The sequence below is a fragment of the Lepidochelys olivacea genome (genome assembly GCF_965140295.1).
Source record: "Lepidochelys olivacea isolate rLepOli2 genome assembly, chromosome: 1".
NCBI lineage: Eukaryota > Metazoa > Chordata > Testudines > Cheloniidae > Lepidochelys > Lepidochelys olivacea.
The window spans coordinates 52,436,987-52,463,897 of NC_140411.1; the positions used below are offsets into that span (position 1 = coordinate 52,436,987).

General features: G+C 39.8%; 1 protein-coding gene across 2 annotated transcripts in view; it reads left to right on the forward strand.

Moving 5' to 3' along the window:
* Positions 1 to 26,911, forward strand: part of NBEA (neurobeachin) — an 867,588-nt gene that overhangs the window by 765,816 nt on the left and 74,861 nt on the right. For both annotated transcript variants that reach the window (XM_084617023.1, XM_084617024.1), the window contains 2 exons: positions 6,069 to 6,188; positions 26,401 to 26,553. In XM_084617023.1, the coding sequence (XP_084473149.1) occupies positions 6,069 to 6,188; positions 26,401 to 26,553 (273 nt within the window). The remainder of the gene's footprint in view (positions 1 to 6,068; positions 6,189 to 26,400; positions 26,554 to 26,911) is intronic.

Genomic DNA, 26,911 nt, shown 5'->3' on the forward strand with positions numbered 1-26,911 from the left:
CAGTGACAAAATTAGTTCATATCTTTATATATGAAATTATTAGTTAACTTAAGAAGCATTTGTTATTCAAAGGGGAAAAAAGCACAGCCTAAAGTGGTTGTGAGAAATAGCAATATTACCCAATATGAAAATCTGAAATATCCAGACTTCTGTTGGGTTGAATGTCAAGATGATATTGCCTGAGATCAATTGGCCTTGAGGAACAACAATCGTGATGTTCACCAAAACAAAAAATCAGACATAGTAGAGCATGCATTTTACATACATCCTGAGAGTCTTCAGTGTGGCCATGAATTACAAGTGTAGCCTTGGTTCTTTTTGTCTGCTGGTTTGCGATGGAGGGTAGGTTTGGTTGGTTTCATGGAAGAAATTTATGGTTTCATAGAAGAAATGTTTGGCCATTTTGAAGATATTTCCAGATGATATGATTATGATTAAATCTATAAAGTGCACTTCGTTAGGAGCACATGCATCCCAACTACTAAGGGGCATGAAAAAAAACTCATAGGTTTGCGTGGGTAACTCTTTCCCTGTTACTATGTTCCTCCTCAGTCTGTCATTCTCCAGAAATGGAAACAAAGCTGGTACAAATCTCCATCACAGAAGTATTGATATTTATAGTACGCCAAGCACCACAAAGTTATCAGCTAAGAGTTTCCAGCACTGTATTTGAAGCCAGACTGTCCTACAGCCTAATTCAGTTGTTTGTTTTTGTGAGACCTCGGTCTAAATATTTTCATAGACTTTGTGCCATATAAGTTATCTGCTTCAATAAAAATGTACAGTAACGTAAAAACAAAGGAAGTGCAGGACATTTGTTTTCAAACTTCTATCCTGTGATACTAGATCTTCCTGTTTTGTTCCTTCAGCTGATTTTTGAAGTCTCCTGGCTTCTTTTTTGTGTTGTTTTCATTAAAATGTAAATATATGCTGTAGTTAGGTGATCTTGAATAGAGAGTTAACTAACCTGACAATAGATTTCAGAAGAAAACAACCCACCAGCTTTACAGGTACATACTAATAGTATAATAAAAATCAGCCCAAGTTAACACAATTTATGGACACATTTCAATAAAATCCATTACTCAGTAGGAAATACATTGTGATGACCATTGAGATGATGAGATAAAAAGTTTTCCTTTCCCAGGTCCACAGCCCTGTTGTTCTCATTGGAGCTGATCTTTAACCTGCATGTCCTTTTCATATCTGACTGTGGTGGAAAAGTGCCAGTTTGTGTGAGTCTATCTTAGAATATGTGCACCTATGGTATCATTGATATAATACAATGGTGCAAGTTAGCTTTAACACACAGAGACTCCCCAGATAGTGATCTCGCCTTCAATATGTAATGCAGTAGAACAGATGTAGACATTAAAATTTTAAATTTCTGCTTTATAATAGTTGATTCTTACTAGTAAACAAATAAGACAGGGTATTTGAAAAAGCTAAAGATCTGATCCAATGTCCATTGAAGCTAATAGGCTTTCAGTTAAACTGAGTGGATATTGAATCAGGCCCTAAGTCAGTAAGAGCATCTTTAAATTCCTCATATTGTACTCACAGTAGAAAGTATACAACAATAGCCTATTCAATAATCAAAAAGAGTGCATATGTGTGATGTGGACAATATACGTTAACTTTTTAATGTCCTGATGTTTGTGTGTGTAGATTTGCAACCTTAGCACATTAAAATGGGTTGCACTGTGTTAGAAAGGGAGATATAGGATTTTGAAAGTAAATTTTGTTGAGCTCCACAGAATTGCTCAGGATATGCAGGTAACTGAAAGGCTGACATTAGAATGGATTTTAAATGGCGGGCCACAACTTTATTACCTTAACGCAAGATACAGGTGATATACACTCACCCAACTCTCACACTAGACATGTAACTGTGTCCAATGGAGTTTTATGGGACTCCCACCATACAACCAATAACTACAAATCCTAGTCTTCTTTGCCCCAACTGTACCTCCATGATGCTGTTAGGAACTGCGTTAAAGGAGTGTTACTGAGGTTGCAGAGTCAAGCACTAAACAATTAGGAAATGCCAGATTAATGGTTGCTGATGCAACCTTAATTTGGCCCTTTTGTGTGTCCAGTCTGTGCACTGAATGAGGCCGGGGACCTGTGGAAAAAATAGCATATGATCATGTACTTAAAGCGTGAGCTGAATTTAGGTTGTAGTGGTCACCACAAACCTGCAATTTCCTAATTTTTGAGTACTTTATGTTGCAGCCTAAATAATATTCTTTTAACATACTTTTTTACATGTAATTTCCTAGGTAAAAATAATTTCTATTATGTATGACTGTAACAGTCCCTCAGCGCCCTTTATTATCAGTGTGGTTTGAACTTTGAGCCTTCAGCACTGTGGCAGACTTCTACCACTTGAGCTTCAGGACTTACTACATTAGCTGGCAGCATGAAGAAGCTGTTATCCTAGCATAGGGGGTTGGAGCACTGGTGTCATATGCTAGGTTCAGAGGGTGGACAGGGGGAGCTCGGCCTGCCTCTTTTTCTCCCATTCCCAGACATGGGGGCTCTAGTCCTTGTGCTGCCCTCAGAGGTGGGTATGAGTTACTGGGACCATGTACTGGATCTGAGAGATATGGGGATACAGGGGATCCTGGTGTGGCTCTCCTTCCAACCAGGAGTGGAGGAACATCTGTCCCAAATCATGTCCCTGTGTGGGAGATAGGACACTTGGGCAATGGCTGGGTCTGGGGGATGATCGGGTAACCTGCCCCAGCTCTCTCTCTCTCTCGTCTCCTCATCCCCGGGAATTGTGAAAGTGCATGCCACATGAGATGGGATGCTGGATCCAGGGAAGGGGTGATGTCATTGAAGGAAGCCCACCCTGGCTGTTTTCTTCCTACCCCCACACCACAGTTGCTCTGGCGGCTCTCAGGCATTCACAAAGATAGGCACAACAGAATATTCATAGCAGAATAACATAACAGGTCACCCTGTAGTACTCAACTATTACAGGTTTAATCCTTGACTGTGAATTTTCTTGCTTTTGTATATTTGTCTCAGATGCTTAAAATAATGTCATGGAATTTTGGATTAATGTTTTTACATAATTTACTGTAACTATATCATATTTCTGGCTTCTGCTTTTTTTTTTTAATCCATCAACTGCTTCGGATTTCAGCATCCATCAGTAAACTGTTTCCCAATGGTCTTCAAATCAAATTAAAGTATAAATGTAAAAAAAAAAAATAGGCTAGGGCTTTTAGAAAGCAGGGTTAATAAGATCTAAAGTTCACAGGGTCAATAGGATGGAAAGTGGCATAGTTTGCAAAACTTGCCATTGTAAGTATTACAGAATGCTTTTTCAATTGTAAACCAAAATAAGAATGGTCTTTAATTAAAACATGTAATGTGAATCCACTGGGTACTTATTTCATACATGAAGGTCTCCAGGTAAAGCAATCCAAAGTGCTCTGATGGACACATCAAAGTTGAAGTTGCCCTCCCAAGTTTAACTCTGTTCCTATCTGCATTCTGATTGTCTGGTGTTATGACAATGCTCAGCAAATGTGCCAGTGTTGAATATTTTTTATCCTCACTTTAATATGTGGGAGTCAATTTTGTCAAGGTTCAAATTTTTTGGTCAAGGTGTAGTCAAGGTCCAGACTCCAGAGAAAATACAAAAATAATAATGAAAATAATAAGTAAATAAAAAGATTTCAGGGTCCGTTCAAAAGTATCTGGCACTTCGTATTTGGCCCTTTGGCTACCCCTGCTTTAATATGTGGTTCTCTGCCTCATTGTCGCTTCCTGTCTGACTCCCACAGTAACGAGGTGGGAAATCTTCTGGACTATTTACTGTGCAACATGTATTAGGGTCCTGAAACCAAAACAGTATGTGATTATTTTAATTCAGACTTTATTGGGAGCTTCAAAGTTGCATGGACAAATATGCATGGGTAAACTTGCCATTACTAGGGTTTAGAGTGCTTTTGCTCTGCAACCTGCATTCTTTTAATGTCTTTTTGTGTGTGCATAATTTCCTAGGCATTTAAAAGAGAAAAGGATAGAATTAAAATTCCATCATTTGGAATTATTTGCTAGACAGCAGGAAGAATATCATATCCTATACAGTATAATGGGTTAATATACTTATCTTCACAGACACTGAGGGGTAAGGCCAGGCTCCCAGGCTGAGAACAAGTAAGGAAATCTTCATCCTTGTAGCTGTAGCATCACACTGGGATGTCATGTTGAATTTGAGCCCCCTAACAATTATCTACTATCACACCTTTTGAGAATTAGTGCTTTCTGGGATACAGTCCTTTTTTGTAAAAGTGTTTAAATTTAATAGTTGCTATTTTATCTGATGGTTGATATGACACAAATCAGAGGCACAAACAATAAGTAGGGAATTAGGAAGACTTGTATATAGGTTACACAGTGACTTAGTTATACACAAGTCTTGTTCTGATGCATGTTCCACAGCATAGATTATGTACTGATAACAAATAGAGCTAAACCAGGGACAGGCAAACGTTTTGGCCTGAGGGCCGCATCGGGTTTCGGAAATTGTATGGAGGGCAGGTTAGGGGAGGCTTGCCTCCCCAAACAGCCAGGTGTGGCTCAGCCCCTGCCCCCTATCCACCCCCCTTGCTTCTTTCGCCCTGATGGACCCCCGGGACTCATGTCCCATCCAACCCTCCCTGTTCCCTGATGGCCCCCCCCGGGACCCCTGCCCCATCCACCCCCCCTACTCCCTGTCCCCTGACTGCCCTCCCCCGCCACCCCATCCAACCCCTCCTCTCATTCCTGATTGCCCCCTGGGATCCCTGCCCCATCCCTTCTCCCTGGCCCCTGCCCACCCCTGGAATCCCTGCCCCTGACTGGCCCCCGCCATCCCATCCAACCCACTCTCTCCTTCCTGACTGCCCCCCCGGGACCCCTCCCCCATTCAACCTCCCTGTTCCCTGACCTCTGGCTGCCCCAACCCCTATCCACACCCCCACCCCCTGACCACCACCCTGAACTCCCTGCCCTCTATCCAACCGCCCCCTGCTCCCTGCCCCCTTACCGTGCTGCCTGGAGCACTGGTGGCTGGCAGCGCCACCCAGCTGGAGCCAGCCACGCCACCATGCAGCACAGAGCACCGGGTCAGCCCGGGCTCTGCAGCTGCGCTGCCCCAGGAGCTCCCAGCCCCGCCCCGCCGCCCAGAGAATTGCGCCAGCAGCACAGTGAGCTCAGGCTGCAGGGGAGGGGGGCTAGCCTCCCAGGCCAGGAGCTCAGGGGCCGGGCAGGATGTGGCCTGCGGGCCGTAGTTTGCCCACCTCTGAGCTAAACCCTTCGTAGCATATTTCTTGAAGATATAGAATCCTAGTTTGGTAGAGTGTATCATAGCTGTTCAGAATAGCATAATATAAAAAAATGATGGCATTCATTCATTTAGTTTGATTGTTAGTGTCCTTCCTTGGCTCTGAGTTATTTATCTTTATATTTCACTCATTACCATGAACAAAGAATCAATATTTCATAGAACAAAATAAAATCCATACCTCATTCAATCAGCTGCCCCAAAAATAACAATAAAGCCAGACCCCCGCCCATCTTCGTAACCTGTCAAAAGCGTCACCATATCTCCACCCCCAATCCTACCAACTGAGAAGAAAACAGGCGTAGACTGTGGCATTATATGAAAATAAAAATTGTGTAGGTGCTTTCATGTGATCTAATTTGAATGCACAGTCTTGTGCTGTTCAGACCAGGCATAGTAATATATGTAACAAAGAGAGTGTTTGTGGTGATTTCAATGGAAGTCATACCAGAGCACACCTGCCTGCCAATTATCATGGCAACAGTAGTCTTATGACAGAGTATGCAATATTGTATCCTTCAATTCCAGCAATCAGATTTGTATGGTGCAAAATTCATTACCAAAATAATTGTGTGTGTGTGTGTAAAATGAGATGCCAAATATTATTCTACTCTTATGTTTTCATTTTAAACTTCAAAATTTCTCATATCTCATTAGGAAACTGCTGTGTGATCCATTCTGCTGTACTGTTGTGTTACATGTGTATTCATTTGTTTGGTCATAGGAGCCCTTCACAACATTCTTTCTTAATGCAAATGATGCAAAATTTGACCATCCAGATCGAACCTTCTCTTCAGTGGCAAGATCTTGGAGAAACAGCCAAAGAGATACCTCAGATGTGAAGGTAGGTTTAATTTTACATATATTAATTCATGTAATGTGTTGTGTTACATAATGTGGAGCTATAGTTTATGAATTTTCATTAATGATGTTTTGTTTCACATAGGCTTATAGAGGCTTTTTTATTTAGTCCCTTTATATAAAAACCCCATATATTATACATACTTTAAGTAGGTGACTGTTAGAAAATACTGTTGCCATAATAGAAAACAGTCAACGATTATATGATGTTGAGGGTTTAAAAGTTGTTTTGTTTCCACAAAAAAACTGATCTAATTCAGAATATGAAAAAAGCCCAATAAATTGTTCTTTCCTGCTGTTAACTCAATATTTGGCCCAGTCCATAAAACGCAGCAGAAATTGGATTTGACCTTAAAGTGTCATATTGTTATAGCTTGCCTAGCTCTGGGTTTGCATTGCCTGGGGCAATTAATAAAGCATTAATGACAAGACCCATTTAAAATGTAGGCTTTTTTGTACAGCTTTAGCTTTTACTTGACTGTGCCTGGGGATATTATGCAACAATACGCATTAGATTAACCAACATCTACACAATATACAGAAACAGCTGGAGAGCAGGGTAATTTTACTGTTGTTATTACTTACCTATTGTTAAATACAAAGGGTTATTGTACATATACATGGGACCTTGTCAAAAGGAAGCCCATATCTTCCAATATGTTAAACAATAAGATCCTTTCCTGATTCTCATTTTCTCTAGTAATAAGGTTGTATTCAAAAGCTGAAGCATCCATATTAATTGTGCATGCTTTTCTTTTTAAAGCAATTTTAAAAGAGGTTTTATTGTTCCATTACTGCCACTGAGATTATTAAGTATAAACACCAAGATTACATTAACATTAGGAATCTGAATTGACCTGACAAAACAAAGGGACTATAGAGTTGCTATTCTTTTTTTATTCTGGGCTTCTCTTTGTGTGAACATTACAAGTGTCTCAGAAGAGTTTGTGATTTTATATATCATTTGTTCTGCACATCTAGGTACTACAACATTATTTATTAATTGGATTTCTGCCTTAACTTGAGGAAACAAATATACAATGAGATGGAAGAGGCTTAGTTTATTTATATGTGTTCCATGGACATCTGTGATGTTTTACATACTGTATAGTACAAAGTGAGGAACTCAGTGCCTGTTGGGTTGGAATTTCAAATGAGCTTCTTCTGTATAAAAATGTGTAGCAGTTTCTTCAAATTTAAAGTGTGTTTTGCTTTTGTCTTTTCAACTAAACCCGGCCTAAGCTGACTAAGTTCTCAAATATTTCACTTTGCACAGTTATGTTTCTTGTTCTTTGTGTGTAACCTTGGGCAAGATATTTTCTGTGTCTCTGTTTCCCCACTTGTGATTGGTGATAGAGACCTGAAACATGTTGAGGTCAGAAACACTTAAAATACTTTTATGGTACTGTCCTGAAGCATGAGTTTATATTTGCCTATTCGTTTAAATTATTACCAAAACTGAACAGATGTTTTCATCCCTGTAAAGAGCAGGAACAGGGTATATAATGTATATATAACTTCCACTTTGGTACACCATTGTACTGGGGCATTCCAATCAGTTCTCTTCTCAGAAAGTTCAGGGAATAAACTTTGCTATGTTTTGAGATTCAGGTTACTTCACAAGATTTGAGAGATGTCAGTCTGAACTGATGATTTTGGGCCACACAAGTCATTCAGTCTTGTCCCCAGCAATCTGGCTGTCATTCAGTTATGGAGGAATCCATCCCACTAGATCACTGTAGAAGGAATGCTTCCCATAATGTCATCTTAGTACCTGTAATGTATATGACAGTCAGAAGGCTAAGTCCAAGAGACTTTGTCACCAAGATGAGAGCTACCTGGCCGTGGTAGTAGTTTGCATCCAGATTGTGAAGCTGCAGTCAGACTCTTCACGAGAACTGATGATCAAGCTCTCTTCTTTGAGCAGTGTTCCTGGGGTGCTCCCCTTCATATGTACATGTGCCTCTCCTGATCAGAATTTTTTTTGTTAGCAGAGTCTCTTTGGCTCACGCATGCATCCTATACATCCTTGAGCCATGCACCAAGGCTGTATTGGGCTTTGCAGGTGAATCATTCTCAGGTTCTTCTGAACTGCATTAGTCAGATATGAAGTCTTAGCGTGTCTGCCTTAAGTGTGCCTTGGCTAGAGTTCTTGTTTATAGTATTAATTTAGCATAAGATAATTAATAGTTAGTGGATAGTTAAATAGTGAGAGAATTAACTTTGTTCGTCTCCCTCCCTTCAGGGATCCTTACCTGCCTGGCAGGACATGCCCAGCTCTCCAAGTTTCAAACACTGCCTTCTCTTACTGGGAGGCTATCTCAGTAAGCAATGGCCACTCTAATTGTGTTTGCTGCCTGAGAGAGTCTCACATGTCCCAGAAGTGTAACTTCCACCTGGCCCTTAAATCCACAGAAAGAAAGAACTGGGAGATCAAGTTGGGGCTGCTACTGATGGAAAGTTCCCTTCACCCTGCTTCAGAATCATGGCAGGAGACCCCCTGAACACCTGTTTTTGGGCAGATCAAGCGCTCCTTTGACCTCACCTCCAGTCTTCCCTATGAAGGGGAAGACTCTAGAGATACCAGCACAGGCTCTCAAGAAGAGGAGCTCTGACTCCCTTCATAAGGAGCCTGTTTCCAGAAGACCTCAGTCCCCCGCTAGCTTGATGGGCTCAGAAGCCTTGACCTCTCAGCTCAGTACCATAGAGGAAAATGATTTCTCTTGGTACTGATTGGGCTGGAAGGTTCTGGAGCTTGAAGGACAAACAGAGCTCCAACTGAGCCTCAGTACCATCTACACATTACAAGGAAGGTAGGGATAAGAACTCGACCAGAACCATTGAGCACAGCTCCATCATCAGTACCTGCCAAGTCAGGGCCCTTGGTATCATGCAAACAGAAACATCAGACACCATCGGTACCAACTTTAGTATGCTGTAAATCTACAGCAGTGTCTGCTGCAATAACCAAGTAGACGACTATGTTAGTACCAGTCCTCCATATGGTACAACTGGAATTTAGGTACTTGAAAGACTTGAAATTGGCAGATGAACCGGAATTTCCATGGTTTGTAGGTACCAAACACTTCTTAGTACCAAGATTCTAGTTCCGAGGCTACCATCACTCTTTGGTACCACCGGATTCACCAGCATTTTCTGCCGGTGCCTCTCCTTTCCATTTGAAGATACTGAGGAAGAGGAAGGAGACCTCCCTTCAGTCTTGTCTATTGTTGTGCAGGGTTCCCCTACACATCTACATTGGAACCCACTCTTTGATACCAACAGAAAAGACTTGTGGACAACAGCATGGGTGGTGAGATCAACCAAGGATGCCACCCCATCTCCCATATGGGCCCCTGCATGGCCATATAGGTGTCCCTGAGATATGTGCAGACAATTTGCCAGACCACCAGCTCCAACAGTGACATTCAATCCTCTTCTCCTCAATAGAGATCGCATCACAATTTGAGGTGGTCATGCCTCCACCACCAGTTATGGCCAGTGATTTCCAGCCATTTCAGGACCTCATTAAATGGGTTGCAGACAGTCTTTGAATAGCAAGAATCAAGGATTTGCAATACAAGTTGCTTGACATTTTACAATGAGAAGCACCATCTGGAGCTGCATTACCTATTAACGAGGCTGTCCTGGACCTCGCAAAGACTGTTAGTCAAACACCTGTTATGGTTCTGCCTACTTGAGAACAGGTGGATAAAAATATTTTGTCCCATCCAAGAACTCCAAATTCTTATTCTCTCACCTCCACCTAATTCTATAGCGATGGATGCAATTAACGAATAAGGTAAGCAAGTCTATCCCATATGACTATGACCAAAAGTGCTTGTATCTCTTTGAACAAAAGTCCATGACCTCGCTATGCTAGATCACAAACTATCAAGTGATCTTGGCTAAACACAATTTCACAAATTACAGTAAATTTTTAGCTTTTATTGATCATCTTCCACAGGAGCAAAGGGAACAATTTTAGGCCATCATCACTGAGGATCAGTTACTAGCCAGATCGTTGCTTCAAGCATCCTTACATGCTGCAAGCACTGCAGCCTGATTCATTTCTATGTGGTAGTTATGTGCAGGACATCATGGCTCCAACTCCCAGAGTTCTTGAGAGAAGTTCAGAACACTGTAGAAGACCTCCCCTTCAATGGTCTGAAGCTATTTCAGAGACCACGAATTAATTTTTTCACACATTAAAATGTACTATCTCTGGTTTTCTACACACCTAAGAATAAAAGAAGATTTAGCAGGTCACAAACTGCCCAGATATCTTGCTTGGTTTCATTCTCTGGGTTTCACAGACCCACCGAATCCCCCTGCAAGAGACACAAGTTCCAGAGGAAGAGAGCTGCCCATCCTCCTTCAAGTACCCAGTTACCATCAAAAAGTTTTGATTCATCAGCCAAGGGTTCAAATCCTCCCACATCTCTAGTTCAACAGCTGCACCTTTTTGCCTACCTCCCCAGTATAGAGACTGACTTTCCCATTTCCATCAGGCATGGAAGTGGATCACCAGAGACATAGAGGTCATAACATTAGGGTACACCATCCACTTTATGTCCCTCTCTCCATTCCATCCCCCTTCAGGGACCTTTCTCACGAGCTTTCACTGAGACAAGAAATAGACTCCCTGCTTCAATTAGGACCATTAGAGTTGGTCCAAGCTCTTCAAAAGGGAAAGGAGTTCTATTCAAGGTATTTTCTTTTGCCAAAGAAAGAGATACAGTGGAGACCAATTTTGGATATAAGACTACTAAACGAATTTATAAAGTCTCAAAACTTCAGGATGGTGATGTTGACAGCTATCATCCCTTCATGAGAGGCAGGAGATTGGGTTTTGGCCCTCAACCTACAAGATGCCCATTTCCATATAGTGATACACACATCTCACAGAAAATAGCTACACTTTGCGATAGGCTAAGATCATTTTCAATACCGAGTACTTCCCTTTGGCCTCTCCTCAGCTCCATGGGTGTTCTCAAAGGTCTTAGCAGTAGTAGCTGCTTACCTTTATCAGGAGGCAATTTTAGTTTTCCCATAATTTGTTGACTGGCTGCTCAAGGGCCGATCATATGAAGCAGTACTGTCAACCACTCAGATAGCCCTTTCTCTTTTCCTGAAATTGGGTCTTCTGCTCAATGTAAGAAAATCCATGTTAAACCCTGTATAGAAAATACAGTTTATAGGGACATCCTAGGATTCATTGACAGCCAGAGTCTACCTCTCCAGGGACAGATTCATAACATTATTAAATCTGGTCAGGACCATTTAAGGGAGCCCTTGTATCCCTGGTACCAGGATAAGTTAAATGGCAGCTGCTCCAGTTCAATTAAGACACCTGGGGCCAATTAAGAACTTTCCAGAAGGCAGGGAGAACGCTAGGTTGATTGGGACACCTGAAGCCAATCAGGGACTGGCTGAAACTAGTTAAAACTTGTACCTCAGTAAGGAACTGTCAAAAAGGTCTGTTCACTGATCAGCAACAGCTTAGACAAACAAGTCTCGGTTCCCCGTCATGTAAAGAACTCCCTAGAGTGGTGGAAAGATCAACTCAGTGTTGGTGCAGGCATTCCTTTCCTTCGTCTAACTCTGACAATCACCATGACAGTGGATGCATGACTGTTGAAATGGGGATCTCACCTCAGTACTCACAGCTCAGAGCAGATGGTGACCTCAGAAAACCAGTCTCCACATCAACTTGTTAGAACTCTGGGCAGTCAGGAATGCCTGCCTTCATTTTCTACCCCTCATCAGGGGCAAATCAGTCAGAATCACGATGGACAATGTAGCCTGCATGTTCTATATTAACAAGCACAGAGAGCAGGATCTACCTCCTTGTCCATCAAAGCAATAAAGCTATGGAGCTGGTATATAACCCATCAGATCCATATTTTGGCTGTCTATCTCCATGAAGCTCAGAATACCACAGCTGATACACTCATCAGATGTTTCTCCCAGAACTATGAGTGGTAATTGGACTCTCAAATTCTCCATATTCCAAACTTAGGGACTACCAGAGGTGGATCTCTCCACCATCTCCAGGAACGAGAAGTATCATCTGTTCTTTTCAAAAGGAAGTCTAGGCCATCACTCTCTGGGAGATGCCTTTCTACTGTCTTGTAGACCTAATCTGTGCACTTGTTCCAACACTGCTAATACTGAGAGTGATGAACAAGATAAGGCCAGGGTTATTCTTACAGTTCCAACTTGGCCAAGACAAGCTGGATATGATTATCTGCTTCACCTATCCATCCACCCGGCAATCAAACTTCTGATCATTTCCCATCTCCTCTCCCAAAACACAAGTCAGTTACGTCACCCCAACTTAGGGGCTCCTCCACCTCAGAGCATGGTTCCTTGATGGTGTGTGGAGTTAGAATCTATCTGTTCTATGGAAGTACAAGTGTTACTGCTCAGTAGAAAGGAGTCAACCCAGGTCATTTACCTGTAGAAGTGGAAGAGATGCAGCCACTGGTGTCAATGACAACAGCTTGTATCCAGATTCTCTTCTCTCTCAGCATGGGTTAACTTGTTGGACCTAAAGAAATCAGCATTATCAGTTAGCTTGATCAAGGTTCATTTGATCTCAACATTAGCTTTTCATGTTCCAGATAAAAAGGGTTTTCTGTATTTGCTTACCCTGTGTCTTCAAGATTTGGCAAACCTCTACCCCCAAGTCAAAGACCCCTACCACCTGACAAATTTGTACTTAGATGCCTCATGAGACCTCCATTCAAACTGATGGCAATGTATTCTTTGCTTCACTTATCGATGTAGACAGCTTTTATAGTGGCTAAATGTTGGCCCATAGAGTCAGAGAAATTGAGGTCTTAATGGCAGATCCCCCTTTATGATGTTCTTCAAAGACTAGGTTTCTTTATGATCACATCCTGAATTTTTACCTAAAGTATTATTGGACTTTCATCTTAATCAAACCATTCATCTACTGATGTTTTTCCCCAAACCACATAAGTCTCAACAGGAGACCTCTTTTCATACCTTAGATTTCAGACACTCCTTGGCCTCCTATCCAGATAGAGCCAAGCAATTTCAGAAGTCATCTAGACTGTTTGTTTCCATCGCAGACAGATCCAAAAAGTTCACAATCTCCATCCAGAGACTGTCCATGTTGAACTCTGGGTCTGTTGTTGCTTGTTATGATGAAGCCAGTGCTCAATGCTCCCACAGGGTGATAGTGCACTCTACCAGGTCACAAGCAACATCCATGGCATTACTCAAAAATATTCCAGTATCTGAGATATGTAAGGCCCCTTCATGGGCTTCAATAAATACATTTTCTAAGCAATGTTCCTTGATCCGTGCTGCTAGATCTGAGGTGGCACTGGGAATTCTGGTTCTATCATCCATTCTGGACTCATTTCTGAAGCTCCCTCCTTCCTGTGGGGATACTGTTTGGGAGTCACCTGAAATGGAGCAGCCATAGGCCCACTACTCAAAGAGGACAAATTCCTCCCCCTGTGCAATAACTGATTTTCTTCAAGATGTGTGTCTGTGTGGGTGCTCCACTACCTTCCCTCCTTCCCCTCTGCTTTGGACTGTTCTCTGTGGGAGATTTGGATAGAGAAGAAACTGAGGGTGATTCACCTGTGCAACCATGTATCGTGTCGGTGCACAGTATGAGGGTGTATAGGATGCATGTTCAGGCCCAATACACGCTCAACAAAAAATCTGTAATCAAGGGCTCGAGAGACGCATCTGCACCTGAATTCGAGTTCCCACAAAGTTACAAGTTTCAGAGAACCACAGTTACTGCACAGGGTGAGTAACCTTTTCTTATAATTTATAGAAAACATAATGCAGTTTCAAATTAGGGATTAACACCTAAAATGTCATAGAGTTGCTCAGAGGTTTAGCTATACAATTCCCAAATTAAAGGCAAATGGAAATTGTGGGTAAAATCCCATAAAGGTACTTTGAAAATTTAATGTTTAACATTCAGTTTTTTCTTTTACTATTAAATCCTCTTTAGTTTCTGGTAAATTTATGGTTAAACTATTACTGCTAGCATGCCCTTATGAGAATGTATTATTAATACTTGTGCCAAATATTGCTTACACACTGTCACTACATTTTGGGAATCCTATTTATGTATTTTAAAGAAGAGATGGTCCAGTGAGTTGCAAAGTTTGAATTTGGACTCAATATAAAATTTCCCCAAGAATCTGGGAAGGGGGAGGGGAGTTGGACCTGGGGATTTCCCTCCACCCATTACAGAGATGATAGCCAATTCTGCGAAGTGAAGACCAAAACTTGCTCAAAATTCAAGGTTTTCAGATCTGGAGTTCTGCTTTTTTCCATCTTTAGTTTAAGTAGAATTGCCCGGTAAGTATTCAAATTATATTAAAAGTACATATTGACATGGGGTGTTTTTCACATAGTTCGTGAATATGATGATACTTTAAGAGGAGCGTATTTAGTAAATGAAAATACACTAGTTTGATAGTGTAGTGATAAAAGGCTTTTACAGTGAGATTAGACATACTTTGGGCCAAACTTGCTGGCATATTTGGTACCACTATTCAGTATACTGCTTTACCTAATGTATTTATAGAATACTTACACCAGGGGTCTCAAACTCAATTTACCTTAGGGCCAGAGCCAGTCCTCAAATCCTCCCAGTGGGCCAATAATGTCACTGAAGATGGTGTTCAGAAAAGAAAACATTTGTTTTGTATTTTTTATTTCGAATTTCTTAGAAATAATGAAACTGTCATACAACTTTATACAATTCTTCGCCTGCCAGAGAGTTTTTGGTGTTTTCCAGACACCGGGCAACGCTTCAGTTCTATCAGTTTGTTGATGTTTGGCCTCAGTGACTGAGCAGTTGAAACCTTCAGGATTGCAGCAAGGTGTGCATCAGATAGTTGTGTTCGGTACTTTGACTTGTTTATATTCATTGTGGAAAAAAGTGACACTGCCTCCATGGCTGACTCTGCCCGACGACTAATGATGCTGCCTCCATGGCTGACTCTGCCCAGCGACTAGTGATGGTATCTCTGTCCCTCTCTCCCAGCCAATAGGAGCTGCGGGGGGAGGGGTGGTGCCTGCAGGAGACAGAGCTGGCAACATGGCTGCATGGGTCTCTCCTCTGCAGGCTGCAGTGGGGAGGTTCTCGGGCCATAGATGGCCCACGCTCCAGGCCGGGACTTTGAGACCCCTGACTTACACAAAGCCAATACCTGTGCTACAGTACAAATCATTTCCTTAGAGTAAACAGTGTGTATAAAGGTTTCAGAGTGGTAGCCATGTTAGTCTGTATCAGCAAAAATAGCAAGGAGTCCTTATGGCACTTTAGAATCTAACAAATTTATTTGGGCATAAGCTTTTGTGGGTTAGAACCCACTTCATCAGATGCATGGAGTGAAAATACAGGAGTAGCTATAAATACATGAAAGGATGGGGGTTGCTTTACCAAGTGTGAGGTCAGTCTAACTAGATAAATCAATTAACAGCAGGATACCAAGAGAGGAAAAATAACGTTTGAAGTGGTAAGAGAGTGGCCCATTACAGACGGTTGACAAGAAGGTGTGAGTAGTAGGGAGAAATTAGTATTGGGGAAATTAAATTTATGTTTTGTAATGGCCCAACCACTCCCAGTCTCTATTCAGGCCTAATCTGATGGTATCCAGTTTGCATATTAATTCCAGTTCTGCAGCGTCACGTTGGAATCTGTTTTTGAAGTTTTTTTGTTGAAGAATTGCCACTTTTAGGTCTGTTGTTGAGTTACCAGAGAGATTGAAGTGTTCCCCTACTGGTTTTTGAATATTATGATTCCTGATGTCAGATTTGTGTCCATTTATTCTTTTGCATAGAGATTGTCCGGTTTGGCCAATATACATGGCAGAGGGGCATTGCTGGCACATGATGGCAGATATCACATTGTTAGATGTGCAGGTGAACAAGCCCTTGATGGTGTGGCTGATGTGGTTTAGGTCCTATGATGGTGTCCCTTGAATAGATATGTGGACAGACTTGGCACCAGGGTTTGTAGCAGGGTTTGGTTCCTGGGTTGGTGTTTTTGTTGTGTGTCGTGTAGTTGCTGGTGAGTATTTGCTTCAGGTCGGGGGGCTGTCTGTAAGCGAGGACTGGCCTGACTCCCAAGGTCTGTGAGAGTGAGGGATCATCCTTTAGGATAGGTTGTATCCTTGATGATGCGCTGGAGAGGTTTTAGCTGGGGGCTGTAGGTGACAGCTAGTGGCGTTCTGTTACTTTTTTTGTTGGACCTGTTTTGTAGTAGGTGACTTCTGGGTACCCTTCTGGCTCTGTCAGTCTGTTTCTTCACTTCACCAGGTGGGTATTGCAGTTTTAAGAATGCTTTGATAAAGATTGTGTAGGTGTTTATCTCTGTCTGAGGGATTGGAGCAAATGCGGTTGTATCTTAGAGCTTGGCTGTAGACAATGGATCGTGTGATGTGGTCTGGATGAAAGCTGGAGGCATGTAGGTAAGTATAGTGGTCAGTAGATTTCCGGTATAGGGGGGTGTTTAGGTGAGCATCGCTTATTAGCACTGTAGTATCTAGGAAGTGGACCTCTTGTGTGGACTGATCCCGGCTGAGGTTGATGGTAGGGTGGAAATCATTGAAATCTTGGTGGAATTCCTCAAGGCCTCCTTCCCATGGGTCCAGATGATGAAGATATCATCAGTGTAGCGTAAGTAGAGTAGCGGTCTAAGGGGACAAGAGCTGAGGAAGCATTGTTCTAAGTCAGCCATAAAAATGTTGGCATACTGTGGGGCCATGTGGGTACCCATAGCAGTTCTGTTGACTTGAAGGTATAAATTGTCCCCAAATCTGAAATAGTTGTGGAGGAAGACAAAGTTCAGCCACCAGGTTTGCTGTGATGGTATCGGGGATGCTATTCCTGATGGCTTGTAGTCCATCTTTGTGTGGAATGTTGGTGTAGAGGGCTTGTACATCTATAGTGGCTAGGATGGTGTTTTCAGGAAGATCACCAAAGGATTGTAATTTCCTCAGGAAGTCAGTGGTGTCTCGAAGATAGCTGGGAGTGCTGGTAGCGTAGGGCCTGAGGAGAGAGTCTACATAGCCAGATAATCCTGCTGTCAGGGTGCCAATGCCTGAGATGATGGGGCATCCAGGATTCCCAGGTTTATGGATTTTGGGTAGCAGGTAGAATACCCCTGGTCAGGGCTCTAGGGGTGTGTTAGTGTGGATTTGTTCCTGTGCTTCTTTAGGGAGTTTCTTGAGCAGATGATGTAGTTTCTTTTGATACTCCTCAGTGGGGTCAGAGGGTAATGGCCTGTAGAACGTGGTGTCAGAGAGTTGTCTAGCAGCCTCTTGTTCATATTCTGACCTATTCATGATGACTACAGCACCTCCTTTGTCAGCCTTTTTTATTATGATGTCAGAGTTGTTTCCGAGACCGTGTATGGTGTTGTGTTCTGCATTGCTGAGGTTATGGGGCAAGTGATGCTGCTTTTCCACTATTTCAGCTCGTGCACGTCGACAGAAGCACTCTGTGTAGAAGTCCAGTCTGTTGTTTCGACCTTCAGGAGGAGTCCACGCAGAATCCTTCTTTTTGTAGTGTATAAACTCCTTCTTATATGATATTGAGCTTCCTGGTCCGAAGACTTTGTCCAGTTCAATAGGAGGACTTTTAATTAAGACAAGTTATAAGACTAGCATTATAATAGCTAACATATCACTGTATCAAAATTTCACTTTAAATGGTCTGTTCTTCTTTCAGTTCTGTTACACAGATCTTATGTTTCTAGAGAAAATGGCTTTTTACAGATGCCAAATAAAGCAACTGTTATGCTTTCATTGCTGGACAACTCATTACTTTAATTATGTAGACAAACTGCAGGGAGTACTAAGACGAGCAGCAAAATGATTAAGGAGCTGGACAAATTGATTTACAGAGAAAAATTAAAAGAAATGTATATGGTTTGGCTAAATGATTCTAAAGGACAGGACAAGTATATAAATATTTCAGATGAAGAGTGAAAACTTCAGAGAAGAAGAGGAATTTCTCATGGACAAAGAGATATAAGTAAGAGTAATGGGATGAAATTTATAAAAGGAATATTTGGCCACATAATATGAGAACTTGCTGACAGTGAAATTTATTTGATTGTGCCACAGCCTCTCAATGGAAGTAGCACAAAGCCCTATTTCTTAAGAGACTGGGCAAAGCACTAGGAAATATATTCTAGAGCAATCATGACTTGGCAAGAGGATGGATCTTCTAGGACCTTTCCATCTCTAAAGTCTGTTTCTTAGTGATAAATCAAGAGTGAATGTAGCAGCTAATTGTTGCTGTTGCTTATGGCTTAAGATCTTCATGAGGTGCATTTCTCAATGCCATGACATCAGGATGAATTTCTCCTGACGACTCAGAGTGTATTCTACGAAAAGAAAGGAAGTTGAACTGTTATTAATTATAGAAATATCCCATTTCTTGAGATCTGTTTGTTGCTGCTTGGATCTCTTTGCATACTTTTGATCCATGTTGTCAAGTACTCTTGCAGAATTTTTATTCTTTAATTTAGATTGTTAGTCTTACTGTCACATTCTTAAGATGCTGATTTTTAGTCTTCATATATTGTGGGGCAGGTGGGAGATGGAGACTGAAGATTTCTAGTAGAAGTAAACTAGGTTAATTAAAAGTAATTGGAGCTCTCTCAATTTGAAATATCTAAACATCCACATTCTCTTGCTTCATAATTTCCACTCTTTACACAGTAGGTCTGAAAGTCATTGGACTAAGGTGGGAAGAAAATAAATATCGTGTACAGAGGCAAAAATTCTTTGTGAATGCATCTGCATATACAATAAATATGATGCTTAATGTGTGTACTATATCAGAGTTTGCAACAAATTTCTCTAAAACTTCATTCTAGCCCCACCTATGATCCCTGTAGTTCCACATGTGGCTCTTTGGAGGAGATTACTTGTTAATGTAATCCCATTTACCATACAAGGGGTACACTATAAAAGTTTTACTAATTCTACTGATATTCACCATTATGTGTATTAGATATAAAATACCACTCAAACCAGTAAAATCTTTGAAAATTGGTAGTAACATTAAATGTAATGTAAACATTAAATGCACCAGTTTCATTTTTTTAAATGAATCTGAGCTGAAAACCTATTGGTCTGAGCAATTTAAAATTGCAGAGATTACAAAATCCTTCAAAAATAACACATATATGCACATATATTCTTTAAAATTAGTAGTATTATGTGCTGAATGTTACCATAGCTTTGGCTTTCATGTAATGTACTTACATTCAGGAAAATTCATACTTTTAAAAATTCTTTATCACACTGTCTGATAAAAAGTCTTAACAGTTTATATTATGAATATGTTGATAGGATATTGAGATTTATTTTGAGAGAGAGGATGAATCAGGTAATTTTTAATTGACAATGTAGTTTTGTAAATTGAAATTCTAAACCTGAACAAACAAAGAAAACCCACAACATTAGCCTGCTCTACTTTTCCAGCTGCAACCTTAATACTTTTAAATATATTTTAATCTCTTTTTAAAAATGTAGTGCTTAAATCACACCAAATAACCATCTGACATTTACCTGTCAATGTGTATTTATTTGAAAAACTGCTGTTATGACACACTTTCTTTCTTGCAGTTTCTTCAATAGCTAAATTGTTTCACATTGAGATAATGAAAATAAGGCTGTGGTAGTTTGATCAGTTTGTAAAAAGCAAACCCTAATTTGCACTTAATGCTATCCCTTGGATTAGGTGCAATACCTTTGAAAACTCTAACATATTATAGAATTATGTGAAATGCATGATTAAAGATTTATTTATACATTTTTTGCTCAGTGTATTTGAACTGTTTGGGTTCATTTTCAAAGAAACCCATTCACCTGACGTGAATAGAATAGAATTAATACAGCATGTGCTATATTAGCATGGTAATACACAAGGGAGAACCTGGATAAAATAGTTTATTTTATTGTGTCTCTATTTATTAATGTCGACCTTCTCCTGTGGTAATCAGTGCAAGCTGGAAGAAGAATGAATGTTAGTAGAATGACCTTTCAGGAAACAAGTCACCCGGAAATGACCATAAGTTGGCCAGTCAGCTTTCACATCTTTTTTTTTCCCCCTTCCCTCCTCCCCTCGAGTTTTTGGTAACACTGACATCCAAAGAACTTACTGTTCAAACAGTAATGTTTCCTACTGCCTCTCAAACTTGTTATTTTACTTTTTGAATAGAGTATGTAGGTGTCAGAAAAGGTAGCTATGACAAAATGTCATTAAGGTGACATAGTGTAAATTAATACAGTTAATGGAGATACTCATGACTGACTCATTGACCCAATACGAGGTGGTTGTGGAATTAATGGATGCCAGGGGATCAACCATTTAGGAAAAGAAAGAACGGAAGAAAGAAAGAAATAGCAGCTTAAAATCTTTAAGTGAATTATATTAGAAAAGTGAAAATGTCTGTGTTGGATTTGATTTTACTAGTAGGCCATAAAATGGTATACTCTTAGCAAAACATATTAAAATGAAATGTCAGATTTGATGCAAGTGGCATACAATTATGGTAGTGTTAATAGTGGTCTTCTATCACCCCAAGATGTACTTTTAAAGTTTAATTCCTAAGCACCTCGGATTTGTCACGCGCTAGTAAATTAGAAAATGTGTTTGGGGATGCTTTCTCATACAAAGACACAAGGCATATAATACTATTAAATATACCTTGGGGTTTTAGTATAGCTATTAAAATAAACTAGAGATCACATTTACAGACATGAAATGTTTGTTATAAAATTCATTTGACCATTTTTATTCTCCTTCATAGCTTTACTGCATCATTCTTCATTTGAGAAAATCTAAGGTACTAGAGCTGCTTGAAAGGTAGCTGGCTATTAAGTGATGGAAAACTAACCTGTCTTATTAGATGTGTGAATGAAAGAGGAGCAGAGGAGGTTACCAGTTTCTGAGATGTAAAGGCATACTAGATAGAAATTATCTCAAATGGATTTAGATCAGTAGAATCCCTAGTTTTATTAACTCTTTGAACGCTAGATATTTATTTTGGTAAGAAGTAATAATACGTGACAGATTATGCCATCTGAAATAAATTGTTTGGACCCTTTTACATTTTGGCAATAGTCAAGAAGCCAGTAACTATCCTGCATATGTTAGTCTATGCAAAAGTATACTTCAGTTGAACAAAATACAATAAAGAACATATTTTTAAAGAAAATACGTAGGTATATAGATACTTTTAAGAAGTCAGTTTTTCTTTAATATTTATGATTTGTGAATGTTTTCCCCCCATTGCCCCATTTGATACTTACAAGCTGGTATAGGTCTTAGGGAAGCTTTTTCTGTTACAGTATATCACAGGGGTGGCCAGCCTGTGGCTCCGGGTCCGCATGCAGCTCTTCAGAGGTTAATATGCGGCTCCTTGTATAGGCGCTGACTCCGAGGCTGGAGCTACAGATGCTAACTTCCAGTGTATTGTGGGGTGCTCACTGCTCAACCCCCTGCTCTGCCCCAGGTCCTGCCACCACTCCACCCAAGCATACCATGCCCTTGCTCCTCCCACCTCCCCACCAGAGCCTCCTGCATACTGCAAAACAGCTGATTGGGGCAGGCGGGAGGCATGGGAAGGGAGGGGGAGGCACTGACTGGCAGGGCTGCCGGTGGGCAGGAGGCACTGCGGGCTGGAGGGGGGTAGCAAATGGGGGGCTGCTGACATATTACTGTGGCTCTTTGGCAATATTCATTGTTAAATTCTGGATCCTTCTCAGGCTCAGGTTGGCCACCCCTGGTATATCATGTTTGCCATTTCATCCTGTTTGAAGTTGCTGTGGTTTAGGAAGAAAATACTTTTAGATTTGCTCTCATCAGCATTTTTACCCTATATTGGTGGCTTTTCTGAAAAGATCAACTTCTTAAACCATGGCCACTTCGAACAGTGAGAAACTTCATAGCTTGGATTGAAGCAATCTGTTTATAGAAAGCATCAACAGACAATACGTCCTAGGGTATCTAGAGCCGTGCGTGCCAACTTCCGGTAGATACACCATTGCTGAACTGCCAGATGCTTTTGACTAGTATTCCAAGATGCTTTAAACATGAACTTCTTCACCAGTGCTCCCTTTCTACTGGGCAGAAATTGGGGGTTTGTAGCAGTCCATTATTTTATGGAAAATTACAGAATCCATACAAATGAATGAGAAGCAGGAGATACTGTTGGTTTAGCTAAGGTTTTAGTGTTCCATCAAAAACCCTTTGAAGTCAATGAAGATGCTCATATTTAGTTTCTTTCTGGGTGATATATATTTGACAAAATGTAACAGGGCTCAATAGGTCTAAACCATGTGATTGTAAAGTTTGATATGCACATCTTGGAAATAATCTGCTTCCAATATCCACATGCAATAAACTAAAAGCATATATCCTGGTCTGACACTGGACAACTCAAGTAGATAGTACTCTGTACTACCACATGCAAGACTTGGGTTTAGCAGATTACGGCATGTCCTTCAGGGTGATGTGCTTATCTTAATTGAATAGTATACTTGATTTTGCTTTCTGGCCATGATCTTATTTAATCTTGACAAACTCCAAATGGAGTTTCTATTTAGTCCTCAACAATTATTGAGAATTACAAGCAGAATTATAATTTCAAATGGGGAAGGACAGTTAAAAGCTTTTGACCAAGTATGACAATTAACAGTTCAAGCTGAATGTGTACAATATAACACTGAAGAATATTGTATTAAAGTGGAACATATGATTGGGCCTGAAATAAAAATTCAGAAGTTTCTCTGAGTTCCAAGTTGTTCTCTACTTACAAATTTACCAGCATCCAGAGATGAAAACTATTTAGACATTTGGGATGAAGCATTTGATAAATTTAGCTAGGATTTATCTTTAGCTGCATGGTAGACAATATAGAAAGTACTTATCACAAAGGATAGAAGACTTTTTAGAATATGTCTAGTATCCAAATAACAAAGAACTGGACTGAAGTGTAACAAATGTTGCATCTGTCTTTAAAAAAGATGTTAGGGGTGACTTTGAGAATTACAGACCAGACTTCTCTATCAGGACAATTGGTTGAAACAACATTTTAAAATGACAGGTTTCAGAGTAACAGCCGTGTTAGTCTGTATTCTCAAAAAGAAAAGGAGTACTTGTGGCACCTTAGAGACTAACCAATTTATTTGAGTATAAGCTTTCGTGAGCTACAGCTCACTTCATCGGATGCATCCAATGAAGTGAGCTGCAGCTCACGAAAGTTTATGCTCAGATAAACTTAAGCTCAGTCTCTAAGGTGCCACAAGTACTCCTTCTCTTTTTAACATTTAAAAATGGAATTATAAAACACATAAATGAACATAACATGATAAGGACAAACCAGCAATACATCTGTAAAGGAAAATCTTACCTCTCTAATCTACTAGAATTCTATAACCATGTCAACAAAATAGCAAAGGAAAACCAGCTCGCATTCATTTGGCCTTTCAAAGAGCCTTTGATAAGATTCCTCAGAAGATGCTTTGAAGGAAACTAAATAGTCATATGGTGAGAGGTAAAATATTGTCCTAATTAGAAACTGACGAAGAGGTAAAAAACACACGAGTAGGAATAAATGGTCAGTTTTCAAAACGGCAGAAAGTTAAGAGTGGGATGCCACAAGGTAGTGGTCAAGAAAGCAAACAAAATGTTAAGATTAATAATGAATAGGAATGAAAATAATTCTGGAAATATCATACTGTTTTTACATAAATGGATATTATTCTCTCACCTGAAATACTATGATCAGTCTGCTCACCTTGTTTCAAAAAAGGATTTATCAGGAATACAGGGTGTTCAGAGATGAGCAACAAAAAGGGATTAGCAGGCTGGAGAGAGTGCCATATGAGGAAAGATTAAAAGACTGGGACTGCTTACTTTCCAGAGAAGATGAGTAAGAGAGGTCATGCTAAATGACTACAAAATAATAAATTGTATAAAGGGTAAATAAGATGCTCCTTTCTCATCCTACAGGAACAAAGAAACATTGAATTTGTATGAATGGCATCAAATTTTAAATTGATAATTTATTAATATGTAATTGTGTAGAACTCTTTGCCACAGGGTATCATTGAGGGCCAGAGGTTAGTAGGGTTCAAAAAAAGATTGGACAGTTATTTGGATAATGCAAAATGTACAGTTACATCAGCTGCAGGAGTTTCACAGTCTGGCTCTACAACTGAGAAACTGCAGAGACTATATGTCTTCTTATATGTTACAAGAACAGCCGACTGTGTAAAAATGTTATAGCCAGTCAAAAAATCAGCAATATTCACTGCATGGATTTTGTTCAAAATTTAAATGAAGATTTTGTAAATTAGAAGTCAGTTTTTCCATTGTTGTATTCCATTTCATTTGAATTATTTTGAGATGACATACGCTCACCACTCTTAGGCCAGCAGGCATCTGAAAGACCTCTGAGGGCTGTGATTTGCACTACAGCATGTGTTGCTTTGCGGCAACTCATTATTCCACAGTTGGGGTAGTTTTGCTGAGCTCTGGAAAGATAATCAGACCCTGTGCTGTCCCTGTGAGAATGGACAAATAGAGGTTCTTCAAGAATCTAAGAACTCATGGGATGAGAGTCAGAAGGGGAATGCACAGGTTGTTTTCAGCCATATCAGAGTGAATTTTTAGAAAACTCCTCAAGTAAACAAACTAAAGGTGGTAATATAACAAGTTAGGATTCCCAGCCAAACAGTCTGTGTTTAACCCAGTATGATATGCAGGGTTTTTATCTTTTTTACATTACATTGTTTTACTGTTTACTGTGTGAAAATTTTTTGTAAATGTTATTGTTTTATGTAGTTACAAGCTATATAATGAGCATAATGCATGTTCAGGCATGTCTCATTTAATTACTATTTTACGTTGGCTAAATATTAATTAGTGTTGTGTTTTTTAGTCTTATTTGAATTATAGTGTTTGTCATACAGCATGAATGGTATAAGAGAACCAAATAAATTGTTCCACTAAAAATACTTAAAATTTGTATGTAAATATTCATATATTTGTTTTTTAATGGTAAAACTTGAAAGGGCCTTCTGTGCTTTAACTGCTCTATTCTCTGTAGAGTTGTGGATCAGATTTAATTAGATACTTTAGTGTCTGCAGTGATTTTTTATGCTCTGTGTGTCTGCAGCCTTTGAAAAGACCACAAAGAGATTAAGGTTTCAGGTGCTGTGTCATCAGTTTTGATCATGTTACACAACAGAATGCCCTAATGCTTTTAATAAGGTAATTTAGTGAATTTAATCCCTATCTAGATATTAGAGAAAAGATGGTGGGTTTAAAGCTGTAGCTTTTTCTATTATTGCAGTTCAGTACCAGCTGCTTCAGTAATAGAAACCTACAAATTGTGATATTTATGGTGTCAAAATCATTGAATTTCAGCTTAGGACTTCCTTTAAACTGTGATAAACTTCACAGTGGGCACTACTAAATATTAATACCAGCTCAGATTTGCTTCCTGTTTACTGAGCTTTCATAATTCAAGTTGCATGTATTTAAATTTTAAAGACATTTTGCCATTCTGCTAGCTTCCTTTCCATATTTGAATGTTGCTGACTACAGAAAAGTCCACTCACCTGAAACTGTTTTTGTTTATCATCACGTGCCATCTTTTTATCCATAAAATTGTGTTATATCTGTTAATGCAATGGATAATATGAAAAAAAAAGCAAAGAAAAATTAGGATTAAAATATAACCTTCTTTTCCATGAAGATTTCACAGGTTCTTCCTTTTTTAAATAGTTTTGTTAAACAGCAGTTGGAAGATCTCTGATATTTAAACATATTTAATTTAACAAAGGGTGAGAAGGTAGTGCTCTTCCTAACTGGTATCATTTATTGAAACAAGATTGAGGAAGACAAAAACTGTTTAATATATTATAACAAAATATCTGCTCAAAGTTAAGTATAAGAAAAATATTATAAAAATTCTTCCTTAAACATCTCTTGTCCACAGAAATAAAAAATAATGCAAGTATGATTTTGTGCAAATGGGAAAGATTGTTTGTTTTTCTTATAAGGTTATTGTATGAGAAACAGAAATTCTGAAAACTTTAAGTATCATGCAGCTGTTCTGTACATGTGCAAGGTAACACACTATGCTTTCTCTCTGCCAGGAGTTAATTCCAGAGTTTTACTACCTACCAGAGATGTTTGTCAACAGTAACGGATATAATCTAGGTGTCAGAGAGGATGAAGTTGTTGTAAATGATGTTGAGCTTCCCCCTTGGGCAAAGAAGCCTGAAGACTTTGTCCGGATCAACAGGATGGTAAGAGGGATTTTAGTTAAGCTTTAGTAACAAGTTCAGTGTTTTAACAAGCTAATATATCACTGGCTTTTCACCTCTTCAGAATTAGGGTTAAAATGCAAGAAGAAAAAGTGGGGGAGGAGTTTCCATTCAGCTCTTATTTAACAGGACTCTTTATTGTACAATGATTTTTCTTCAATGAGGACCAATAATGGAATTGTAAATTCAGTTATTTGCTCCCTCAGGAGCAAGCAATTTGATGGGCCTCAGTTGGACAATGTATAATATCCTGAAGAATTAAGAGCCCAGTCCTGCAAAATACTGAACATTTGCTGCAAATAAACACAAAGGGAGTTTGCAGGAAGTATTCAGCTCCTTG